Below are 25784 nucleotides of genomic sequence, written 5' to 3' on the forward strand. Positions count from 1 at the left end.
CCTACCTGCATGTTTTTGGGAACATTTACATTTCTGCCATTTGGTAGACGCCCTTATCTAGAGTGACTTAGAATTCATCTCATTTTTTTAATATACAAGTGAGAAATTGAGGATTAAGAGCCTTGCTCAGTGGTCCAGCAGTGGTGCACTGAGATGGACTGGGATCTGAGACACAACCTTTCCCAGGAGACCTGTGAATCACAAACTTCAGATCAGTAGTCCAACGCCTTAACCACTAAGCTACCACACCCCTAGAACACTGGGCACCGTACACACACCCAAGACTCTTTAGAATTGTCTGTTCAACTATCTGCATGTTTTGTGATGTGGGAGAAACCAGAGAATCCAGAAGAAATCCATGCAAGCAGATGAGGTGAGGTGAGGATTTAACCGGTGAGCTACTATTCAGCCCTGATGATAAATATTAACTTAATAAGTAAACAGTAAAATACCCTCAATATTTCACCAGTTTGCAAAGTGGCCATGAACCATGAACTTAACCTACTAGGCTCAGCCAGTTGATAAGCAATGAAGTGAAGTAGGTAGCATTACTTATCTTGGATTGTGTAGAGTTGCTGCGGAAAATGAGCTGGATATGTAAAGTTTGTTTTGTTGTTTTCGTTACCTCGTTTTCCCTCGTCATTTTTTTCTATGATGAGCATGATCTTGGACAATACCAATGCATCCCTGCTAATACTGTAGGGTTCACTGGCTCTGCATGAGTTCCTATATCATTCCATAGGTATGAAATGCTGTCTTTTATGGGTCTTCAGAAGTCCTGAGATTTGAACTAAGAAGAGAGCTAAAGGAATTAATCTATTTCTTCTAAACTATTTCTGTCTATTTAGTTCTCCCACAAACCCAGGAAGTTATCTCTGACCCAGGTGCGCCACCTTGCTGCTCAGGTGGACAGCACTCGGCTTTGGGAGACCCACCTGCGGCCCATACTGATTGAGAGGGTTCCAGGTACGGCAGGGAGCAAAGCCGTACTCCAGGTAAGATTCCAAAACCTTTATCTTAACGTCCTGCTTCATTAGCTTTCTATAAATTCCCCATCACCTTCTTGTCTCCTCTCTAATGCTCAACAAATCCTACTCAGGAGTCTTTAATGGAATAGGCTATTCTAATCAAATGCAAAGCAGAAAACAGTCAGAACTTCAGGCCAAGTTGTCAGAGTTCTCCCTATCTTTGACAGTTCTTAAATTATTCTACATATCATATAGGTTGTGCTGTGTACAACAACTTGTACTAAGCTCTAGTCTTCCCTCTTATTTCCTGCTGTCGAGTCTTTGATCCATTACCTAGATTGCAATTTTATTCAACACCTAAATGTCTCCATAAACTTGGAGCACCAGAGACTGTAGAGGACATTGATGATTTATGACTGCAGTAGTGATTCACACTGATCTCTCTTCATGCTTTAATGTCTTCAGCACATCGTCTCCCAGCTGCGCTCCCTCTCTGCAGGCTGGACTGTAGAAGAAGACTCATTCCAGTCATCTACTCCCAAAGGACCCGTGACCTTCAGTAATGTCCTGGCTGTGCTCGACCCCTCTGCCCCCCGCAGGCTCCTTCTTGCCTGCCACCATGATTCCAAAATCTTACCTCGAGACCCTAAAGACCCACAGCGAGTGTTTATCGGGGCCAGTGATTCAGCCGTACCCTGTGCCATGCTGCTGGAGCTGGCATCAGCGCTGGACACGCAGCTGAGATCTCTGAAACAGCAGGTAAACACTGTCTAGAACATCAGGATCAGTAGTGAACACACAGGAGGCTTGTGTAAAAGTCTATGTGAGAGATATTGATGATATTTTGATGTTGGATATGTGTAATTCAGGTAAAATCAAGGTGGAGGTCAGGGAAAGTAGTTGTCTTGTTATTAAAAAAAACAGTATCAATGTGCTGTCAGTCCCAGTAAAAGATCCAGGGCCTTTATGTCTGTCACTCCCAGAAAAATGCAGTGGCCACACCCACATATCTGTCAGTCCCATTTAAGGAGTTGTGGTCTCTGTGTCTGATAATAAAAAAGAGGTGTGGCCTGTGTGTATGGTAGTCTATTAGTTCAATAAAAGAGATGTCTGTTAGTTTCAGTAAAAGAGGCGTGGCTTCTGTGTCTGTTAGTTCTTATAAAAGAGGCGTGGCCTCTGTGTTTGTTAGTTTTAATCAAATAGACATGGCCTCTGGGTCTGTTAGTTCCAATAAAAAAAGACGTGGCCTGTGTGTCTGTTACTTCCAATAAAAAATAGGCGTGGCCTCTGTGTCTGTTAGGTCTAATAAAAGAGGCGTGGCCTCTGGGTCTGTTAGTTACAATAAAAAACAGGCGTGGCCTCTGTGTCTGTTACTTCCAATAAAAAATAGGCGTGGCCTCTGTGTCTGTTACTTCCAATAAAAAACAGGCGTGGCCTTTGTGTCTGTTGGTTCTAATAACAAAAGATGTGGCTTCTGTATCTGTTAGTTCCAGTAAAATAGCCATAGCCTCTGTGTCTGTTGGTTTCAGTGAGAGTGGTGTGTTCTCTGGACCTCCTCCAAATCAACAGAAAAAATACTAGTGACCTTGTGGACAAGAAACATGTTTCACACAAACTGCGTCCTTATAATTTTGTCCTAGGCATTGCCACATTTAGCTACAGTAATACTACACTTCAGGAAAATTCAGCAGTGCATGTGTTTTTACTCAGATCTCAGACACTCTGTGGGGATATGCGAACACTGCATTGTGCTGAGTTATAAGTGGTGTTCTATCTGCTCCACTAACCTAACTCATTCTCTATTTCTCTCTCTTATGCAACCCCTTCTTCCCGTCCTGCAGAGGTCTGCGTTGACGCTGCAGCTCGTGTTTTTCGACGGAGAGGAAGCGTTTGAGGAATGGACAGATACAGACTCTCTGTACGGCTCACGTCATCTGGCTGAACTCATGGCTCACACGGCTCATCCTTCAGGCTCCACACACACCACGCAGCTGCAGGCAGTGGTGAGGCCACCAACCCTCTTTGTAAAGTCCAGACGTTACATCATATCGTTTTTACGGGAAGGCATAGATTTTGTATTGTGTGTCTTTCAGGATCTGTTCGTGCTGCTGGACTTACTCGGAGCTGCAGAGCCTCTGATTGTCAATCATTTCGATAACACAGCTCACTGGTTTGATCGTCTTATAGCTGCAGGTCAGCAGTTTCTCTGTGCTCTTTGCTTTATAAACACATCAGTCAAGTACATGAGACTGAACAGTGCTACAGTTTTTTTGTGTGTTTCCCTAAGCCTAAAATAAACCAGAAATTACTCGGTCAGTGCAGAACTTTCCGTAGTATGACCAAGTTAATGTGTTGTGCTGATTGTTTTTCCTTGAAGAGGTCAAGAGATCTACGAGGAATGCAGTGCAGATTTTGTTTTTTCACAGTGGGACACATGCTACTAATGAAATGTATCGTATTTAATGTTCTTTCAATTTTGTGGGTAGATTACACACGGAATAATTGCAATGCCCTGCTATTTATTGTTCATCAAGAGAGCAAGCAGTGCCAGAAAAATGCAGTAAAGTTTCAGCTTTTCAGTCTGGCGTGTTGACAGATCAAAAGCAGTCCTGTTTGTGTGTGCTTTTCGCTGGTGTGTTTACTTTTTTGCTCTAGCGTGAAATCTTCTACATATGCTGCAGTGCAAGTTGCACCGATTTGCCAAGCAGTTCTGAGTAATGTAATATAATGACAGCTGTGTGATTTTTCCATTATGTCGGAAAATATTCGGTCTTATGAAGCAGGCTTTAGGATAAGGCTAAAACAAGAACAGGCCAAACGTATGCTGTCTTACTGTCTGGAAAAGAAGGCTGTTAGTGAATTCTCATGAGTGTTAAATGACGAAATACGTTTAAAACTTTAGTTGCCTTTGGTGTTTCGGGAGTCTGGCAGCACTGTAGGCTAGGTCTGCTTTTGTAGTTAGGAAAAATAATAAACAGTTTTTGCTCAATGTTTTAGAGAGGAGGCTGCACCGCCAGGGCTTACTGTCCTCACATGGTTCAGAACAAAACTACTTCAGGAAGGACATATATCTGGGACCAGTGCAGGATGACCATGTTCCGTTTTTGCTCAGAGGTGAGTGGCAACACACACTAACCTAAGCCCCAAACACATGAATTTCAGCATGCATAATGACCTTGTCCTCATATCAGCCACCGCTGCTGGACTTAATAGTCGATATATCAGAGAAGAAAAGTGCACTGAAATCCAAGGTCGACATCTGTTCAACTGAGACGCAACTCTGTTTTGGTTTAACTCCATGTTCTGAGGTTTGAATATACTTGTGTGTCTGGGGACAAAATATGGGCCAGGAAAGTCCCACTGAGATACAAGATCTCGTCTTCCAGGGAATTTCACATAACAGTTTCACACATAAATAACACACCTACAATACAATAGCAGCAATATCAATAACACTTTTCACCTTAGGTCAAGAATAATGTAAAGCAGCAACATGGTCCCATTAGGGTGGTTTGTACCAAAGTTTTAAAGGTATTTAAAGAAGGGAAGCAAAGTATTTTACAATACAAAGAGCATAAACAGAAAGCAGTTATAGCGAGCTCTGAATGCTCTCTGGGAACTGAACTGAAATCAGGCAGTAGATCTAGCACTGTAATTGCTGATATAAGATAAAATGATTGAGATATAACTCAGTAGTTGGCCTATATCCTGGCAATACATAGATAAAAAGAAGATCCTCACCAAGCATCGTGTATATCTCACACAGTTTTACAAATGTTATATAAATGTTATCTAATAGGTTGTTCACCTATAGAACTGTGTAACTATATCTCTTTTATTCATATAATCACTTCTGGATCAGTTATAATAATAATAATATTTGGTGTAGCTAATCATTCTTCTTGGTGAATCTAACAGTTTGAAACAATTCTTGCTTTTTTGCTGCTGATTTAACCCGAAGTTATCAAATTGTTTACCCGGTAAAGCTTGCATTTACATTTATTTATCTGAAGATTTTAGGTTCGATTTAGCTTTGAAGCAGGACGTCAAAACGTGTGTTCAAACTGCAGAGTGGTAAAAACCACGGGTGCCTCCATGTTTTTGTTTTTTATTAGCAACAACCTATCCAGCTAACCGTGTCCTTCTGCAAAACAGCAAATTGTAGTCAGTGTTACAGGTTCAACAAGCGAATATATCTCTATGTTGGTTTCACTAAAGCAAATACGCTAGTGTATATACACGGCATAATTCGTTTAAAGGTAAGAAGCACTACTTGGTTCACTGCTGATGCTGTTAGCAGCCATGTCAATTTGACGCCAACTCAGGGTTGAACTCTGACTCGAGGGAGTGTTTCTTTGTTTTTTGCTAAATGGATGTAGGAAATTCTGAGTTATACATTTTAGTCAAATGTAGCATAAGGGGCTGGGACTTGAGCATGGCAGATATTAAAATGACGAGAAGAAAACTTACACGTCATGAGGAAGTAACCTTGAGAGAACCCAGAGAAAGGAACCCAATCCAACTCATCCTGTTCTGTGTGGCAGCAGATAGTTGGAGTATAAATCATTACAGGATACAGGTGTAGAAGAGTAAAGAAAAACAGCACTAAGTGTGTTGAAATGATAGTGACAGCACAGGACAGTCTTTAGGATTACAGCAGCATTACAAATCTGCAGCATTATCTTCTGAGGACAGTTGAGATTTGAGAACTTTAGGGTCTTTAGGGTATCCTTAACCATAATGAAGGCTCTACTAACATTCCTAAACACGTGCATGCCATCCCACAGGTGTACCGGTGCTGCACTTGATCTCTACACCATTCCCTCCGTTCTGGCACACGCTCGAGGACACTGAGGAGAACATGCACCGGCCCACGGTCGAGAACCTCACCAAGATCCTAGCCATCTTCCTGGCTGAATACCTGCACCTCTGAGCTGACTCAGACTCTGCTCCTGAACACACACGTGTATGGAGTGACTCTCTGTATGTTACAGACTACGGACAATAGCGATGATGTATTACCTCTTGGTTACATACAGGCACAGCATCTGCTGTGGAAAAGTGGTATGATTTATTTTTTATTATTTTATCTGCTGAAACAAGAGCCATAAACACACATGCTTTGGCAGCTGATCGGGTCATGCTAAAATGAAGACGCAGACTGTGGTGAGCCTGTTCATTTGACTTACTGCGTAAGTTTGAGCCATTATTTGCTAACCTGTCGCTTAGGCAGTGCTGGTTAGATTTGAATGAATCTTAATAATAAATGTTGTTATTAAGATATCAGCAGGACCTGTGAGATTGAGAGCGACCTCATATTTCATTTCCGGTGAAACGGGAATATGTGGAGCCGTACCAAAATCTACTTACTGATAGACCATGTGCTGTTTGCCCGTGCCTAATCTGGAACTGTTATGCATGTTTCCACTTAAATGAGTTCAACTGGAATTGAGAACACAAACTGAATGTGAGCTAGATTGCTAAAGCTAATAAACCTTTATTTGAGCAGCTATATATTTCATATAAATAGCAATAAAATATCTACTGTGTAATTACTGTCTACGATTATTCCTTGGTCACGTGTGCAGACCGTAACCTAGCTTTAAATGGTCAGGGTCCCTGGTTCGAACTTGAGCAGCCGCTTTGGTTTCCTCCGAGTTTTCTGGTTTTCTCCCACCTCCCAAAAACATGCCGGTAAGTAAACGGTCTATGATGAAGTTATGGGTGTGTGTGTGTGTGTATTCATGGTGGCCTGTAATGAACTAGGTGTCCCATTCAGGCTGTATTCCTGCCATGTGCCCGGTGTTCCTCAGGATATGGATCTCACTGCGACTCTGAAGATGCTCCAGGGGTGCCGTGTCATGGCTGACCCTGCGCTCTGACCCCAACCCCCAAGGATGGGATATGTGAAGAAAGAATTTCACTGTGCAGTAATGTATATGTGACAAGTAAAGGCTACTTAACAATAACTGCAAAATTTACATTATAATGATTTAAAGCCACAAGCTTTCTACTGTAGCATTCATCCTGTTCGATTAGTAATAAGAAGGGCTAGATTTGAAGAAGCATTCTGGTCAGCGCTGTTGTCGAGTTCTACTTGTTTCTTATTTACTTTTCAGAAATAGTGTACTTCTTGTTAGACACAACCAGTCCAGTGTGTACACTTTTGACAGGAATGACATGTCTAAGAAGCATGTGCTGCTGATTTAAAACTGAAGGAGATGCCCTTAGAAAACAGAGGTCCTTGTTGCCTTCAGGCTGAAACAGACTTCACCTTGTCCAGAACTGCTGCCTACTTAAGCTGCCCAATCCTGATCAACTGGAGGAGTTCATGATCTTTCACTAATCACAATATCATGCATGCAATATTACATATTGTCTGTCAGATAATTAGCACATGTCTATGAAGAAATAATTATAATAGTTTTCTTTCAGCTAGAGCAGGTAGAAAAATGGAAGAAATTTGAGAAGAAAATTAAGGCAAAGTCTTGGCTCATGTTTTACAGACTAAGCCACAATGTATTCATTGTGAACATTCATCTAAACTGTTCCCACAAAGTTGGGAGCATGGAATTGTCCAAAATGTCTTGGTATGCTGAAGCATTAACGTTTGTGTCTGGGGTTAGCTACTCCTTCTGTCAGAAATGGATCATCTGTCATTTTATATCAGTGTTTAATCCTCAAAACACTTTAAATTCTCTTTATAAACAGCTTTTTTCACTCTTCTGCTTAACTTTTCATACCTTTCCTGTAACTATTGAAGTAGCAATCCTGCTTTAAATCCAGTTATAATTAGCCAGTAAATAAGCAGATTACCCAAAACTTTAACATATGTTTGATTAACTATTTGAGTGAAAGCCAACCTTGTCGAAACAGCTGCTCATGTAGCATGCTAGTTATTACATGATCAGATTTATATTGTATTTCTGGATGAGCTGTGAGGATGATGATGATGTTCATTGGAAATAAATGAAGATTTAAACATGCATTTGCTAGATTTATGAATGTTACACTATACAAAAGCTGGTCTTGTCAATAAAGAGATGTTTTTGTGCTACATTCTCTGCTTGCTAGCTAGGTGGCACGGCTAGTCTTAGCAAAGACTAGAGACTAGCAAGGGTGAGCAAATTCCTTGTATTTGAAGATTTATTATTTAATTGCATTTACTGGCAAATACTGAAGGAATTTTCGCAGTAGTGCTACACCATGGATTCATGTGACGGGGAATTTGTTCATGTTTTTAAGCAATGAAAATTGAAATGAAAGCAAGGAGGCATTCTTTCAAATTTGAGCATTTTTTTTTCTTCATAAAGAAGTTGTTTTTATTCATTTATTTATTTATTTTAAGCTCCTCCGACTCAGCTCAAATGCAAAATGGCTTCCTATTCACTACCATAACATCTTTGTAAAACCAGTGCAGTGCACAATATGCCCAAAAGAATGTCTGAATTTATACAATTTTCTATACAAAAAGTTGTATTTTTTGGTACTTTTTGGGGTAATGTGGTACTTAAGTAGAAGTAACAGATGAATTGAAATACGTAACAGTTTACTGCAGCACCTTCTTGGAGAACAAAAGCATCTCACAATCCTGGACTATGAAGTAAACATGGTTTGATACAAAAGTCAGTGAAAAAATACAAGAAATTATTATATTACACCATGAAGCAATTTCCTGTAGCATACAAAGTCAAAGTCTTCACGATCAGACTTGTACAGTATATCCAACACAGACGAATCAGACTGTGAGGGAATGTCTGCTTTCTTATCACTAGGGGGCAGTATCTGTCTGTCTGTGTTCATACTCCAGCTCACTGAAGTGTGTTTAGTCTGCACTGAAGGCTCGAGTCGCCTCAGTAGGAAAAATAGTGAGCTGTTCCCAGGTGCCTGAGAGGTGGAGGCTGAACCGAGGAGAGCTGAGAGCAGGGCAACAGTTCTCCCCTCGAGCTAGGGCTCGGTGGAGGTGAAAGGTCATCGTCGGACCTGTGGAGTGACCCTCTAGTCGCGCCGTCAGAGCTCAAGCACTCTGGAACAGCATCCTCCATTTGCCTGTGATAGAAGAGGAAGAGAAAAAAAAAGCAGCTCAGAATTTCCAAGCAAATTCTATGCATGATAGGACAGGGTGAGGTCAGGAAAGCAGTAGTAATGAATAAAGGAGTTTTCAGTAAAGCAATTTCAATTGAAGTTTCACACAATGTATTGTCTACATGCACAAATTTGCCACTTCTAACCTGAGAGAATACCTTGTAAAATAAATAGTTCAGCAAGAAAATTTGCCTCCAATCTACCTAGTCGATCATCCGAGACATGTCCGGTGTCTTGTTGTTATTGCACTTGGAGCTATGAAGAGCTGAAGTATCCATCTATTTTACATAAATTCAAGACTATATTTTCCTCTCTAAAATCTATACTTGCTTCAAAAGGACATCATTAAACCACACAACTGTTGTAATAAAGCATACGCAGATGTTTTTGTTGGTTTTTTTTGGGTACAATTCCTCCTTTAAATTTCTCCCTAGCACTTGGATTACACCAAACCGTACTAAGACAATGTGCCACTTATATAAAGAAGGCAGACTTTCATCATTATGTACATTAGTTAATTAGACAGTAGTGTCTAAGCAAAGACTCCATTTTCAAAGCAGACATTGTGTAAGCATTCTTGAATGATATCAAGATTGAGGAACTCTACTGTATCTTAAACCAGAAGATGACGCTGTACGTTCCCTCACCCTTTGCGGCCCTGAGCAGCTCTGTCCCGCTGACGGCGGTTCTTGAACCAGTTGCTGACCTGAGTGGCTGTGAGACCAGTCGCTGTGGCTAACTCCCGCTTCTCTCTGGGTGAGGGGTAGGGTTTCCTACAGTACCACTCTCTCAGCACACACCGGGACTTCTCCTGCAAATACACACACACACACATTCAGCATGATGGCTCAACATTTTATTATAAGCTTGATATAATGACGCTAGGAGTATAACGTTTCACAGATTTCATTTGGTGTGAAAGTACAAACTGGTTCCAAAGAGAGAGATTTATTTAGCATGACCACTCTCTGACCACTAACAGTTTATTAAATGCTTACAGGAACACTCCAGTCTGGATTTTACATTATTATTATATTATATATATATATATATATATACAGCACACACAATATCATACTAGACTTCATTAGGAAAATGATCCAAGATCAGACTTAAAACTCACATCCGCTTCAATGACATGATATTCTTTTTTAATTCCATCTTCATTATATTTCTATTCAATATGTGTCACAAATCAGTACATGAGTTTAATAATATCATTTAGACATATATATATATATATATATCATTCTAAATGAAATAATTTTGGCCTGATTTAATGTTTAACACCTTTATCAATCATGGCATGTTGCAAAACAGGTCAGCTTTAAATGTCTGCTCATTAAAAATACAGGAATGTGTATGAAGTCTGATTTCCTCAAATGTCATGCAACAGTAGATGTCTGAGGGAAGTAGGAAGCTGAACTCCCCTGATGAACATTTATGTAACATAAAATGTTTGCAGAATATTTTTTTCATGAACACATCCATTTAAATCTGTAAATCTGTATTATTATTTCACTCTGAGGAAACGGGACTAGTTTTTCCAAAGAAGTCTATTGCACATGGATACCACAATACCTTTAAGGAAAGATAAGTAAGTGGAGGTCTTTTATTTATTTTTTTTACTGTTGGATAAAAGTCCTTAACATCTTCCGTGAGGCTTTTTCTCATGTCTGTCTCATGCAAAGATCTTAATATTTAGTGTTTTTATTGTAAGGTTGTACTTTTGAAATCATTCTATATAAGTTGTGGATGTTTATGGACAGAATTAAACAAATGCTCCTAGACCTCCATTATAAATGAGCTATGTTGAAATTCTTGTTCATGGTAATCCATATACTACAGCTACAGAACATTAGATTGAAACTGCTGGAGTATTCCTTTAACATCAGGTTATTTTTAGTCTAGTGGTAGCAAATGTTGAACCACTTGTCTTAAGCATCATCACTTAAGTGTATTTATAAGGACCTTTCTATGAAGACCCCAATGAACAGATCCTACCTTGAAGCAGTAGCTGGTCTCTTCTCCATCCCAGATGGTTCGAGGCAGAGGGAACTTTCGCCGTACGCGATATTTGCCCACAGCTCCAAGAGGGCGCCCTCGTTGCAGCTCGGCCTCCAGGTAACGCGCCCGGAGCCACAGCTGCTGTAGGAGCGAGTGACTGCGTGGGGAGAACACGTTGCCCTCGATGAGAGCGTAGAGATCGCTGAAGCGGCCCTGGTGGAAGGCCACAGCTGCCTGCGCCTTCAGGACGCTCTCCATGCTGTGCTGTGTGCTCAGGTACGAGGAAGGAGGGCAGGTGGAGAGAGAAGGTACAGAACGGAGGAATGAGGATAAGCGGTCGATATACCCACTTTGAAGCAGAACCTCACACACACACGCCACCTGGTCCTGGGTAAAACCCATTGCCATGGTGAGAAATCTGGAGGAGAGATTTGATTTCATGTGGTTAGGCAGATCAGAAAAAGTAAATAACTGGAATTTAATTTCTGTAGCTTACTCAATATTGGACATTAATCCATGTCAATAGTTATAGTTAGAGAGGATATTACAGTATTATTTCTAGAATTAGTAATTCAAGCCTCAATTGTACCATTTCAAAGTTCAAGCCACGAAATATAATCGCAGTGCACATTTCTACACGGTTTCGTAAATGTACCTTCTCTCAGATTGGCCTCAAGGTTTCAAGAAGAAGGTTCCAGTTGCATTGTAATCCTTTGTGTGCTGCCAAGCAGAGAAACCGAGAGTGTGTCCAAGCATACGAGGTTTCACAGACTTATACCTGTTCTTTCCTGAGCCGCAGATCCGCCCACGATGAAGTACACACAGGTAACCGGAGCCCATGGGGGTTAAGAAAACACTGACAAGCACTAACACACACTTTGCATTGAGTCATGCACCCACAAAACAAAACAAACCTGTTAACCAGGAGCCTTGCCGATTGTCTTAAATAGTGAGGGGCATATCGAAAATAAACACATTTACATTTGAAAGCATTCCCATTTCCAACTCAAATTAGGGTACCAACGTTTAAGCCGATTTGGTTAGCGATGACTCCTGCATGGCATACATGTAATGAAGGCCAGAGGGATGGACGTCATTTGCCTCCAAAAGCGCACCTGAATAATGCAGTCTGTGCACCAAGAAAGCAGGTTTGACATAGTCCTCTTAAAATCTATGTGCAATAGAAACAATATTTTAATATTGAATATTGAAATATAAAAAATAAAAAATCAAGAACTACTGTGGAGTACTAGTTAGTTCATATAATCCTTACATTATAGCAGCTATTATATACACCGTTCAGGCGTAATATTATGGCCACTGTAATAAATAACAGTGATTATCTCCTCATCATGGCACCTGTTAGTGGGTGGGATATATTAGGCAGCAAGTGAACATTTTGTCCTCAAGGTTGATGTGTTAGAAGCAGGAAAAATGAGCAAGCGTAAGGATCTGAGCGAGTTTGATGAAGGGCCAAATTGTGATGGCTAGACGACTGGATCAGAGCATCTCCAAAACTACAGCTCTTGTGGGGTGTTCCCGGTCTGCAGTGGTCAGTATCTATCAAAAGTGGTTCAAGGAAGATACTGGTGAACCGGTGACATGGTCATGGATGGCCAAACCTCATTGCTGCACATGGGGAGTGAAGGCTGGCCCGTGCGATTCGATCCAACAGACGAGCTACTGTTGCTCAAATTGCTGAAGAAGTTAATGCAGGTTCTGATAGAAAGGTGTCAGAATACACAGTGCATGATGGGTCAGGGCTGTTTTGGCAGCAAAAAGGAGGATCAACACAATATGAGGCAGGTGGTCATAATGTTATGCCTGGTCAGTAATTATTTATATTTATATATATATATATATATAAAAAACAGAGAAACTGCAAAACACATCCTCTGTCCTAAAGCTTTACTTAAAGGACACTCTGAAATGCTACTATGTGGTACTATGTACTAGCACTGGAGACTCCTTGCATATCTTTTGTTTGGAAAAAACCCCCACACTTTTCCTTTTGATAGACACAACCTCTGACCAAACCGATTAGAGAATTCATCAGCGCTCTGGTGTCACAGAGTTGCATCGCACTAAATATTTATTCTGTACAGTTAATTTCAGCACTGTCTATCATCTTTTAACTACAGACTTGATGGTTTTACCTCATGTGCCCCAGCCTTAACTAAAACACTCCTAGAGTCCCACTAGGATCTGAGAGCGGAGTTAATCATTTCCACAAAGTTTTGGTTTACTTGATTATTATTCTGAATCGATTTGTTTGGCCTGGGGCAATAATACTGAGTAAACTGTAGAAACACGAGAAAACTGCAAGAGTTCAAAAGACATTTGCCTAGCAGTAGACATGAGACATGTAATTCCAATGCAAAACTAAAAGGAGCCAACAGGTCTTGGATGACTGACTTCATTTTGTGAAAGGAGTTCAGCTCTGTGTTTGAATCGTGTTCTGCCTCTCTAGATGGTCGCTTTGGATAAAGGCATCTGACAAATGAATAAATGCAAATGTGAATGTAAATATAAAATGTGAAAGCATTCAGCGAAACCACAAAATGAGACCAAACAGCTTGCATTGCAAAGTATATTTAACACAATGCCAAAAAAATTTTTTTTTAGGTTGAATATAAAAAAATAGAATAACTATAACAAATACAAAACAACTCTTTAAAAGAGATACGCCATGTTTATCATGCTGGGATCAAGGAAAAAGAAAAAGAAATCAAAAATCCCTTTATTAAATTTAAGGTACATTTTGCAAAATTCTTTGGTTTGATCAGCTGTATGTATATTTTCCTTGGGATGGAGATGATTGTGGCTTTGTGGAGCTGATAGTACTGTAACAAGTATGTGAAAATCAGCCACAAAAAACAAAATAATAACATTCAATAACAGCAACAGGAAAGTTGTTGCTCATTTACGCCAATGCATGCACACACACACGCACACAAATTCCCTTTGTTTCTTACATACTGGGAAAAACACATTGTTCAGGTGCATGGAAGAAATAAAACAGGAAAAAAAAATAGTAATACAAGCCTTTGGCATATAAATGCTACATGTCCTATTTGTGAATACATTTCTAAAATACAAACTATTTCCAGAAAATATATAGAAAATGAAGAGTTTCTGATAAACTTCTGCAGATTCACCAACAGCACAATGCTGGTTCATTACTAATTAATCAGGGGTGGACAAATCATCAATTTATTCATCAGGCCAACGGTCAAAGCTTCCCAACATGTTTTGTTTGTCTGAAAATCTGTTTAAATAGACTAAAGTGTGGTGAATAATACGATTGGATTCAAGTACAGCAAGCACATTATGTTAATTGCCACTTCAAATAGGGGTTGAATCCCTGGAAGGGTGGTTTTATACTTTTTTATAGCCTTTACAGAATCATCTGAATCATATTTGCACCTTAGACCAAAAAAAAAAAAAAAAGCAGGAAGTCTTTGGCTAACATTAGGTTTTTGTGCTGCACTCGAATGTACTTGGCTCAGCTTAGTCACTATTTCCCTTCATATTCCTGATTCTGAAAAATGGTATCTAGACCCAGGTATATTAATACCCTGTTGAACATTGAACCTACATGCTTCAGGCACTCAAGACTAGTGATTTGTCCACCCCGATACGGCTTTAAATATACACTGACAAGGAAAACGTACAAGAAAACGAAAAAAAAAGGCACATGGAATGAACACAACATAACAGTACATAAAGATTGTAATAGTGTCACAATGTTATAGGTCAATAGTGTTGTGAAAGTTCCCTCGATGGCTTCAGTAGGACCAATGATATTACCGAAAGGAGAGTAAATGACAGTTCATGGCAAAAAAAATTGTGCAAAATATTATGACACGTTGGCCTACTGGAAAATAAGCACCATAATCTGCCACGGAGTCCAATTTCATTGAACAGCGTTTAGCCTTGCGCGCACCCAGAAATGATGAGTCAGCCAATTCCACTGACGTGTATGGTATTCCATACACATAAAGTAACTCATGAAATATGACAACACAGCATCGAAAAATTGCTGGCCTTACCTAAAATAGAAAACATTTGCAGATTGACGAACGTGTAGTGTGAGTCGCATTGAATGGTATGTCAGATTCGCAGGATTTATCTTTATAGTAACTGGAGACGTCTAGGAAAAAAAAACCAAAACACTTATACCAACTTGGCAGCACCGATTTCAACTTAAAGTCATTGCATAGATAAAAACGATAAAATCTAACAGGAATAAGCCCTTTTTCTTTCGACTAACTTGGCTAACAGTACCTTCTCAGCATATGCTACATTGTAGTGATGGATGGAAGTGTTTGTTAAATCAGACACTAACTATGAAAAGCGTCTAGAGTCTAGCAATAGACTCTTTGTACAGTTATGGTGCATAATTTAAATAGTAAAAAAAAAACAACAACAAATGTACATGTGTGGAAAAAGATTAGATAACATGGGCTAACATTACATAGGAAATCTAATAATGCTTTAGTTCAGTCTTTGGATGCACATGAGAGAATAAAATGTATATACACACTGCAGATGATTACAATGCAAAGGAGAGAGAAAGGACGATAAAAGTATCTAAGACTGATGAAATACCTTATAATGTATTTAATCAGTTGTATACTGTATAAAAACATGCCTCTCCTCCAATTAAGGATAGAACAAGGTTAAAGATTCATAACTTCAGCTCAATATCCTACACAAAGGGAACTCAAGCTCTCTGTCTGGAAAATCCAGGCGTAATTTCAAAAAAACTTTTAAAGCAATCCTATAGAAAGCGATAAGCATAGTCTATTACAGCGTCATGTAAAATGTAATCGTCATGAAAAATGAAATGATCGTAAGATGTATAGGTTAGGCTACTTCATGTTCCGAGGTCAACACACACTCCTATCCAGGTGTCTGGCTCATAAAGGAGGTTTTGAAAAAAGTCCTGGGTTCGTCATTAAAGCTTGTTATGCACTAGGGCGTCTTTTAAGATTACTTCTCACAATGCACAGGATGATGCCTGTAAAATCTTGTGCGATATTAGATTTTACTATGATGATCCTTTAATGATAGCTGTGATTAAGGAAAATTACTGTTCTGTTTGCTCAGTGCACTTCTGTACGAGTCCCCCTTTATGGCCCTATTGGGTAAATGGTAAAACGACCACCTTGTAATCAACTTAGCAAAGCAGTATGTTTGCTGAGGCTGGCAAATAAATATACTAGAACAGTGAGAGCAGAGGCTGCGAGTGAAATTTGTGTTATTCCAAAAGGAAATTAGATGTACAGTGGAACCTCGGTATACGGATTTAATTCGTTCTGGAGGCGAGTTCATAAGGTGTATTGCAAAACAAATTTTCCCATAAGAAATAATGTAAATCCGTTCCAGTCACCCAAAAATATGACCAATATTACCAATAGGAAGCGTATGTAAACTGTATGGCTGCTTACAAAGAACTGAGCCAAGCCAAGCATTCCTCAAGGCTTCTCACAGGAAGTCGTGCCACCAAGCTTTTGAACGCATGCCGAAGGAAATGTCGGTATCATGGGTTGACTCTTTCGAAACAGCTTTCAGTGACTGAAAAAGTAAATCGTAAAAGTCATAAACTCGCTTCGGTTAGCTTTGCTTGGCTTCAGCTCCTGGATGTACACAAAACTTAGCCGGCATTCATTTTGTTTCGTTCATACGCCGAAAATGCTTCGTATCCCGACGTCTTGCAAATTCTTTAGGGAGGGCATTCCTATGCAGAGTTTCCACTGTATATCTTATTTAAAAATAATCAGGTAAATCCAAGGGACTTGTCTAAATGCCTCTAAAAGTTTTAAAGCAATGCTAAATCTGTTTCCACAGTCAAAGTTTAGCAGCCTTGTCTAAGGAATAATTGATTTTTGAATGAAGATTTTCTCACAGATGAAGCACTATACCAGTTCTGTAATCCAGAACTTTCCACAAAAGTTAACTAACACATAATATGAGTCACTACAGCAATTTAATTGCGTAAAAAGCAAATAATAGTCTGGAGATAAGATCGAAATAACCTCAAAGACAGCTAGCTAAACAAACTAAATCCTACTTTTTGAGACAGGCCCCAGAAGTGAGACAGTATGTGACCAAAAAAAAAAAAAAAATTACTTATTATTCCCTTAAAGTACCCATTAAAATGTGCCTTAAATTCCAATAAACAAGTTTAGTTTTGTAGATGTGGCTAAAATTCACAATACACAGAAACTGTCTTCTAGATAGGTGCCACATCTGATCCAACTTGATCCAACCTATCCAACTTGGTGTGAGTTGGAAGCTAACAGCTAGCTTGAAAGCTAGCATTCGGATAAACCAGTCAGCAGTGCCTCCTCTGAATGCGCTACATTTAAAGTGATTGACTAGAATGTTTGATTTATTACAAACATTAACTTTGGAGCTTCATAAATTAATAAAACAAAAACCGCTTGTATAGTAAATTCAAGCTACAATGCATGATTTATATTGTAAAAAGAAATAGCCCAGCTGTTGGGTAAATGCCCAAAAGGTAAATGTTCCATGACATTAATCCCCATGTCTTTCTGTGAGGGGGAAAAACCTCCACAGCCTATGACCGCTTCTTGTGAATCCCAAAACGAAGATGAAGTTGGATCCAACACAGTCAAGAAGCCTAGAAGTGGGTTGACCTGTTGTTCTGTTTTTGTTTTTTTTAAAGAATCTATAAAGATCAAATCAGGTATGATTTACCTTGATTCCTACCTCTAATGCCATACAGTGACTCATACAAAATTCAGAGTACTGTGGAGCATCAAGATTGTCTGAGGGCTTCTAAAAGGCAGCCCAAGAGAAGTACAGTTACAAACCCAAATCATCATCCACAGGGACTGACTGCAGTTGAGTAAGAATCTTTGAGTCTCCATCCATCTCCACATCGTCCAGATGAGATTCCCTATGTATGTCATCGCTTGGAGGAGGGGTACCCAATAGCAGGGACTCCCCACCTGGTAAGCCCAATAAAGCCGGGTCCTCGGGTAGATCCCCTTTCCCACGTACATCAAACAGTGTGAGTCCAGATGAAGATGACAGGGGCACAGGACTCCAAGCAGGCTGAATGAGATGAGGACCACTGGCTACCCCACTGCAGAGGGGACTGAATGACAGCATGCTCTCAGGGCTGAGGGTCTGTTGGGATGGCAGAACACTAGTAGGGGTTGGAGTCGGAGAGTCTGAGGCGTTTGGAGAGGCTCCTGGCGTAGGATTAGCCAGGGCTCCAGTCTCAGGACTACAGTAAAGCGCAGATGAGCCAATTAAAGGAGATGACTGAAATGGACTAGAGGTTTGGACAGAGGATAGGGAGACTGGTTGATTTTGTAGTGATGTTCCTGTTGAGGTTTGTTCTAGTCCACTGCTGCTGCTGCTTGCGCTTGGGCCTGGATTTTCTGGGATGGATTTGACAGGCATGCTGGTAAACTGGAAACCAGCTGGGATGGTGAGGATGAGTTTGCCATTCTGAACACTCAGGTAGGGACTGCCACCTGCCAAGAGGAAATTACCTTAAAACAAGAGCAGAATAATGCAATCAAGCTCTCTGATTTGGTGGTGGGGAAAAAATCTATTTTTGTAAATGTAGCTGACGTACTAACCAACAGTAAACATTAATGTTTGGTTTCAAAGAACTTTGAAATGTTTGGTAAATCTAATATGGTTCAACAATACTGTCCAGTATCTTACCTGGAGAAGCAGAGGGAAGTTGAATAACTCCTGAATTTAGAAGCTGGACACCAGGAATTGCACCAGCTGTAGGCACACTCTGAGGAGGTCCTATGGGGCTTATCCTAATAGCCCCCTGAGGCACAGCAACTCCTCCTCCAGAGCCAGATGTTAAGATTTGGAAAGCACCTCCAGGAGATGGGATGGAGAATGAGGGTGCTGCTGGGACCACCTGAGGGAAGGATATGGTCCCTGTAGATGCTCCAGCAATGGGGGATACAGGCATGAGTTGAGGCAAAGGTACGAGCTGAGGCTGCCCTGTGTCCTTGGACTGTGAAACAGGAACTACTTGAGTTGGTGAGGAGATGGGAATGCCTTGTGTACCCAGCGTCTGTATCTGTGGGGTGGTGGCTAAATTTGACTGGTCTGTTAACTGAAGTGTCAGTGGAGCCTGGCCATTAGGCACCCGGGGAACAGATACAACAGTGTTCTCCCCAAGCGCAGAGGATCCATTTTGAGCTTGAATAGGCCTGGGCCCAATTTGCAGATTGGGGTTTTGAAAATGAGGAATGGAACTTTGGGACAGTTGAGTGGTAATGGGAGACACTGGAACCAGCTGAGGGCAAGACACTGGAGTCCCTGCTGGGTGCTGTACTAACTGAGATACTGGAATGCCCTGGATGGATGGTACCACCTGGGGCAAAGAAAGAACCTGAGAGCTAGAGACAGTGGAAGATGGTGCTATTTGTGAAACAGAAGAAGTAGGATTTATTTGGGAACCTGCTGTTGCTACTACCACAAGCTCAGGCTGTTGAGTGGATTGCATCACTGGGTTGGAATTAACTACACCAGATGGAGTGACTGCAGAAGAAAGGATGCCATTTTGAGTCAATGCTAATGAAGTAAGGGAGGTGTGAGTCATCACTGTGGAGGAGATTGTGGATGTAGATATGGAGGAGGGAGACACCATTTGGGTACTATCTTCAGCCTTTATAGCCTCTGGAACAGTGATGAAGTCCAGCGGAGAGACATTATGGTTGGTTGCTTTCGTTTCCTCGGTCAACGAGACAGGGACTGTGCTAGTAAGGTTGGGCTGCGTTTCCATTTTGATAATGCAGTTTTCTGGGACACCATTGTTCCCACTACCCTTAGATATAACCTGAGCCCCATTGAGTAAAAGTGGAGTGTTGGTAGTCACAGGACTCAGGGTAACTGCATGACCATCACTCAGAGTCAATCCATTAATAATGACACCGGTTCCAGTCCCTGATAGTAATGGGCTCCCGTTGAGTAACAGGGGATGAGGACTTGTAAGGAATCCCCCTGTGTTATTGAGAATGAGTTGACCTCCAGTACTACAGGGGGCACTAGAGAGGGATATAAGCGAAGCAGTTGAGCCACCAGCCTCTTGAGTCGTGGGTTTGTCAGTAATGTCTTCCAGATCAGCCTTACTAGCCTCATCCTCTGTGCTGTGGTTTCCATCAGATTCACTAAGAGAGAGAGAGAAAAGAGAGAGAAGAAAAAGATGAAAACAAATACTGCTTATTTTGTGTGTATGGCAAATCCCAGATTATTCCATGATTTATGCTAAAACTTACTACTTAGTTACTACTACAAATTGATAAATACAAGCCTAATGAACCAACAAAACATGGCAGTTTTTGTTTTTAAATATATACCTACTCATTGTGACCTAGTTTACTTTGTACTGCTTTGCATACATTTAAATGGCTTGAATTCCTGATTTCAAAACAAGTCCCAAACCTACCGCTTTACCTCAACACAGAAAGGATGCTGTAGGAAGTACGACCTAAAAGAAAATGTTAATACTACATAACTAGAAAGAGCAAATTGTTCTTTTTCTGTATAATTTGCAATGACTGGAATTCACTTACTTCGGACTTACGCAAGCTGTAAGATCCAAAAATAAATAAATAAATAAAAAGCTTCTGAAGATCAGCTGTATTTTACCTGACCTGACATTTGCCCAGCATTTAAAAAACACACAGATATATTTTACACTGTAAAGGGCCTGTATACACAAACTTTACAAAAAATGAACACCTAAGCATTAATATAAAATCTGCCATGTTACTACCTCAGCAACCTCAATTTACTCATACCTCAAACGCCACTTAAGCTGATGGTATAAGAGCTTTCACCAGATATACCAGTAGTTACTGGTTTACTCAGAACTCCTGTTCATATTTCGAATAGTGATGTGTTTTTTTTTTGCAGATGGATGCTATACCATGACTCTTTCGGTGTATTTTAACAGAAATGCTACCATGAAAACCTCTTGTAAACATCTGAGCTGTTTGAGTGCATGGTGAGATGCGCGTTTCTGACTGTGTTTTGCAACGCAAAATAAAAGGAGGTAGTATATTTGCCTTTTCCATTCTGTATTTGCGCCGATGCTGATTTTATGGGATTCAGCCAAAACAAGTGAACTTGAACAGCAAACAGATATATAAAATGTAATATACCTTTGTTTATAGTACAACACACTAACAAGTACAGGCACAAAATAATACCACTGCTTCTTTTCCCTATACATAAAATTGCAACTAATTGGGAATAATTAATAAAAACCCACACAGCAGGCATTATTGATGCCTCACAGCTCCAAGGTTCCCGGTCTGATCCTTACCATCTGTGTAGAGTTTCACACATTTCCTCAAGGTTCTCTGGTTTTCTCCCACCTCCCAAAAACATGTAGGTGATAAGTGGATTGTCTGTGCTAAATTGCCCTAAGTGTGAATGCAAATGTGAATGTGTGTGTGTGTTTGCGTGTGTTGCACTTCCAGTCCAAATTTTCACATCACTCCTTGCGTTTCCGGGATCTGCTGTGGCCCTGGCCAGGATGAAATGCTGACTGAATGAATTATTAAAACCTTCCTCACTTTTTTTTTTTTGAAGCTGAAGCCATTAGGCCAGCCTCTACTCCTCCACTGCAGTCTCCTCCACTGCAACAATAAATACCCTTCTTGCTTTGGTGCGTCCTTTACTTTTTTTGCGTATTGTCCATGCGATGCAAAATGTAAAGTAAAATAATTGCGATTTGTTTCATCTTGCTACAGATCGATAGAAAGGCACAGCTATGCACCAACAAGTGGCAACACTGACTTCCTAACTAATTAGCTTGACTTGCAATCAGCCTCGTCCCGAACACATCCAAAAAATCAGCATCTATGGATAAGGATAAAACTGAAGTAGAGAGAAAAAATTGCACCAATTTGGCCCTCCAGCAGCTACACCCACGTTCTCCTTCTAACCTGAATACTAGATTAAAAGTTGCATTATAGTGACAGCAGTGATTATGAGCAGCTGTGGTGATCACAGTATTATTGCCTAACCACAAACACTTGTGATAAGAGGCATGGGGGGAAAAAAACCACATGGCTGTTTTACTTCAAGAACAACTAAATTCAACGGTTAAAGGAAGGCTAATTTAGAGAAAATCAAAGGCACTAGTTTAGCCTTGCTGGACCATCCCAGGTGCAAGCCTACAATGAATTATTTAAGGTTTTAAAGGATATAAAGAAATCTCATCGTCTTAGTAATCTGGGATGGTATTTAAGTTATCATAAGACTTTTCTTTTATATTTTTTCCATTTTTAAAAGCATGACATTGAAGGTGAATATGGCAATTTTGTTTAACAAACAATAGACCTTTGCCATCTGACTGCTGAAAAATCTATATTTACTTTTACTGGTAATTCACAGCTACTCTCATCATAACAGAACATTCCGTAGTGCTTTACTCCTTTTATACCACCGCAACTGGTCAACTATTGCACAATGCTTAATTTATTAATTAATCTTGTACTTTTAACCTTTTAGATACAGTTAATGTCCTTGATACAAGTTCCTGTTATTATATATGTTAAAGCAGCTATAAACAGTCATTTTAATAAGACAAACAGAAGTTAATAAGACAGAGGAGGGAAAAATGCAGCTTGTCATGTTACTGAAAAATAACAGAAAATGCAAAGACATCCATCCTGACACAGGTGACTCCTTAAATAAGGAGCATTAAATAAATGTCTACTTACAGGAAAAATTCCCAATGTTTTTCTTCACAAAATAACTTTAAATCTACAAAATCTAATGGAAAGCCTTCTGAGAATAGTAGAGGACTGTATAAAAGAAAAGGGGGAAAAATCTAGAACAGTGTGTTCAGCTAGCACATGTAGGTGTGATAATCAAACACAAACAGTCTACAAACTTTTCGCCATAAAGTGTTTAAACCTTTGATTTGATTTACAGCCTGCACTTGCGTCATAGGTGATGTTAGAAAAATATAATAAACATCATCTGGACATTCAAGATTCTTTTGTCACAATACTGAGTACAGTGAAATTAGAGCAGTCCTTGCTGTGGAATTTCTTAGGTGAATGTGGTGCAAACTATACATCCGTTTTACAAATGAAATAATAAACAAGGCAAGAGTGAAGTGAATAAGACTGATGATCTCCTCATCATGGCACCTGTTAGTGGGTGGGATATATTAGGCAGCAAGTGAACATTTTGTCCTCAAAGTTGATGTGTTAGAAGCAGGAGAAATGGCCAAGCATAAGGATTTGAGCGAGTTTGACAAGGGATGAACTGTGATGGCTCAGAGCATCTCCAAAACTGCAGCTCATGTGGGGTGTTCCCGGTCTACAGTGGTCAGTATCTATCTAAAGTGGTCCAAAATAAGGAACAGTGGTAAACCGGCGACAGGGTCATGGGTGGTCAAGGCTCACTGATTCACATGGGGAGCCAAGGCCCATGTCCTCCGATCCAACAGACGAGCTACTGTTGCTCAAATTGCTGAAGAAGTTAATGCTGGTTCTGATAGAAAGGTGTCTATCTCAGTTTGGCATCAAAAGGGGGGACCAACACAATCTTAGGCAGGTGGTCATAATGTTATGCCTGGTCAGTGTATAAGTATAAATAAGTATGTAAATACTACTAAAAAAATAAGTTGTTTATTACTGGACTATTCAGCTTAAAAAGAAAAGCAATTAAATTGATTAATGAACATTTTAGGCGATTCCTCTGTAATATCCTTCAGGAATGGGAAGTGTAAAACTTCATGAACTCCGGTCAGCCTTAAACACAGTTTATTGGTTTAATCGTGTAGTGACTTGCCTAGAAATCAGTTTTGTAAAGGTGTTTTCAGCTGGCATGTTTCTTTTCCTTGAAATTCCCTGCTTTGACATTCCTGTGCAGTGTGTACCGCAGGGAGATGTCGCCATGCTGGAAACCTGAGACACTTCAGGGTGCTGAGAGCTCACATTTCACAACAAAGCAACACGCTTGCAGTCAGTCGGACCTGATTTCAGCCAAGTGTCTCTCACACTGCATAATCAAACCCGAGCACCAACTTTTCTTTCCAACTCGGGATGAATAAAAAATGAAAAGCACAAACGTCATCGTTCCCAGTCTAGGCCGCGTTATTGAGACCGAGACCACAAACAAAACTGTAGGGTTACTTTTTGCGACATTATTATTTCTGCAGTATAATTAATCTACAATGTCCAGATGCGTTCCTACTGCTACACAGTAACTGCTGCGTTTAGCTTTGCTGAGGTAGAGGAAATGCATAAATAAAAATGTATCCTAAGCCAAATTGTCCCTGTTGTATTTAGTACAAAAAGGAGGGTTGCAAAAATGACTGTCAGTGTTGATGTCTATTAGTTGATTGTGCGCCGATCTACTAAAAACAAAAAAAAAAAGAGGTTTGTTTTGGCTCGGAGAGAGTGAGCTGAAAGGTACCTAGCTCCAATACCGAGCACAAACCACAAATATGCAATAAATAAATAAATAATAAATAACTCCATCAAACCCAAACCTTCATATCTCAGTGTATTGGTAGTTACCTTTTGCTGTTAGTACCGGATGGAGTTCGGTCCCTCTGTCGCCGATTCTTGAACCAGTTGCTCACTTGGGTCAAAGAAAGTCCGGTAAGTTTGGCCAGATTTTTCTTCTCGTCCGGAGTTGGGTACCGGTTAACTTTGTAACACTCTTTCAGGGCGTTGCGCGACTTTTCCTTGAAACAATACACTGTCTCCTCTCCGTCCCAGATGGTCTTCGGAAGGGGAAACTTTTTGCGCAGCCGGTACTTGTCCACTGCGCCCAGGCTGCGACCCCGCGACCTCTCCGCCTCCTTGTAGCGCGCTCTCAGGTAGAGGTCCTGCAGGAACCCGTGGTTGCTCGGGTGGAAGTCGCGGCTCTCTAAGATGGCGTACAACTCTGTAAAGTCCTCGCGGTGGAAGGCGACCAGGGCCTGGGCCTTAAGCAGGGTCTCGTTGCCACGTAGCACGTCGGACGAAGGAGGGATGGTAGCCAGGAAGCTCCACAGGCGATCCACGTTGCCCGCCTGCAGGAGAGCCTCGCATACGCAGGCGACCTGCTCACTGGAAAAGCCGAGCGCGGACTTTGGGAAGGTCTCAAACAGCCGCTCAGAAACTTCCTCCGAGTCCTTTTCCTCTTTGACTCGGGCTTCTGATTGTCCAGATTCCTCGGCGCTTCCATTCTCCGTTTGTTCTGGAGACTCCAAAGACAAGGAAGCCATTTTTAGTTGAACTTTTTTTTTTCTCTTTCGGTTCCTCCTCCCTCCTCGTCGTTCCCTCAGCCCATTCTCCGGGTATACTCTGATGGACGATTCGGGAAAGAGTCGACTCCTTTTTTTTTTTTTTTTGAACGAATCGTTTGTTGAAAAGCGAGTCTATTACGGGTTTGCAAAGTTATCTTATTATTTAAGTGAAATTAAAGTGACACGTACTCAGGACTAATCTCTAATCTAGCAAGTTTTTATATTAAAATTGTGATCTCATCCTATCTATCTTATAATAAAACCCTGAGGTTTTAGGCAACAACTTTGCATTAAAGCATCGGTTATGTTTCATTTCACTTACTTTGCCAGGGATATCTGTCAACACAATGCTTTATACATGCTACTTCTACATAGATGCTGTCTAATTGTATTGCAGAGCTAGGTTGCCAATTTCACAGTCATCAAAAATAGGTTTAAATATTAACCAA

General features: G+C 40.5%; 3 protein-coding genes across 6 annotated transcripts in view; 1 reads left to right on the forward strand and 2 right to left on the reverse strand.

The window, feature by feature from the left end:
• The window catches only part of qpctla (glutaminyl-peptide cyclotransferase-like a), a 7692-nt gene extending 1172 nt beyond the window's left edge, over positions 1–6520 (forward strand). The window contains exons 2-7 of the mRNA XM_058387538.1: positions 849–995; positions 1434–1727; positions 2810–2971; positions 3062–3161; positions 3966–4082; positions 5756–6520. Coding sequence (XP_058243521.1) covers positions 849–995; positions 1434–1727; positions 2810–2971; positions 3062–3161; positions 3966–4082; positions 5756–5901 — 966 coding nt within the window. The 3' untranslated portion in view covers positions 5902–6520. The remainder of the gene's footprint in view (positions 1–848; positions 996–1433; positions 1728–2809; positions 2972–3061; positions 3162–3965; positions 4083–5755) is intronic.
• Positions 6521–8256: 1736 nt separating this feature from the next.
• six9 (SIX homeobox 9) lies at positions 8257–12287 on the reverse strand. Of its 3 annotated transcripts, none has more exons than XM_058387539.1 (4): positions 11716–12256; positions 11058–11478; positions 9701–9864; positions 8265–9017 (listed from the first exon to the last, which is right to left on the reverse strand). In XM_058387539.1, the coding sequence occupies exons 2-4, from the start codon at positions 11466–11468 to the stop codon at positions 8822–8824; spliced, it is 771 nt and encodes a 256-aa protein (XP_058243522.1). In that variant the 5' UTR covers positions 11469–11478; positions 11716–12256; the 3' UTR covers positions 8265–8821. The 3 variants fall into 3 exon arrangements, with proteins under 3 accessions (XP_058243524.1, XP_058243522.1, XP_058243523.1); XM_058387540.1 differs by having other exon boundaries at positions 8835–9017; positions 9760–9864; positions 11716–12287; XM_058387541.1 differs by lacking the exon at positions 11716–12256 and having other exon boundaries at positions 8257–9017; positions 11058–11477.
• Positions 12288–15394: 3107 nt separating this feature from the next.
• Positions 15395–25396, reverse strand: six5 (SIX homeobox 5). Of its 2 annotated transcripts, none has more exons than XM_058387537.1 (3): positions 24620–25396; positions 18774–20242; positions 15395–18577 (listed from the first exon to the last, which is right to left on the reverse strand). In XM_058387537.1, the coding sequence occupies exons 1-3, from the start codon at positions 25312–25314 to the stop codon at positions 17898–17900; spliced, it is 2844 nt and encodes a 947-aa protein (XP_058243520.1). In that variant the 5' UTR covers positions 25315–25396; the 3' UTR covers positions 15395–17897. The 2 variants fall into 2 exon arrangements, with proteins under 2 accessions (XP_058243520.1, XP_058243519.1); XM_058387536.1 differs by having other exon boundaries at positions 15395–18595; positions 24620–25395.
• Positions 25397–25784: the final 388 nt, after the last annotated feature.

The sequence above is a fragment of the Hemibagrus wyckioides genome, linkage group LG04 (assembly GCF_019097595.1).
Source record: "Hemibagrus wyckioides isolate EC202008001 linkage group LG04, SWU_Hwy_1.0, whole genome shotgun sequence".
Taxonomy (NCBI): domain Eukaryota; kingdom Metazoa; phylum Chordata; class Actinopteri; order Siluriformes; family Bagridae; genus Hemibagrus; species Hemibagrus wyckioides.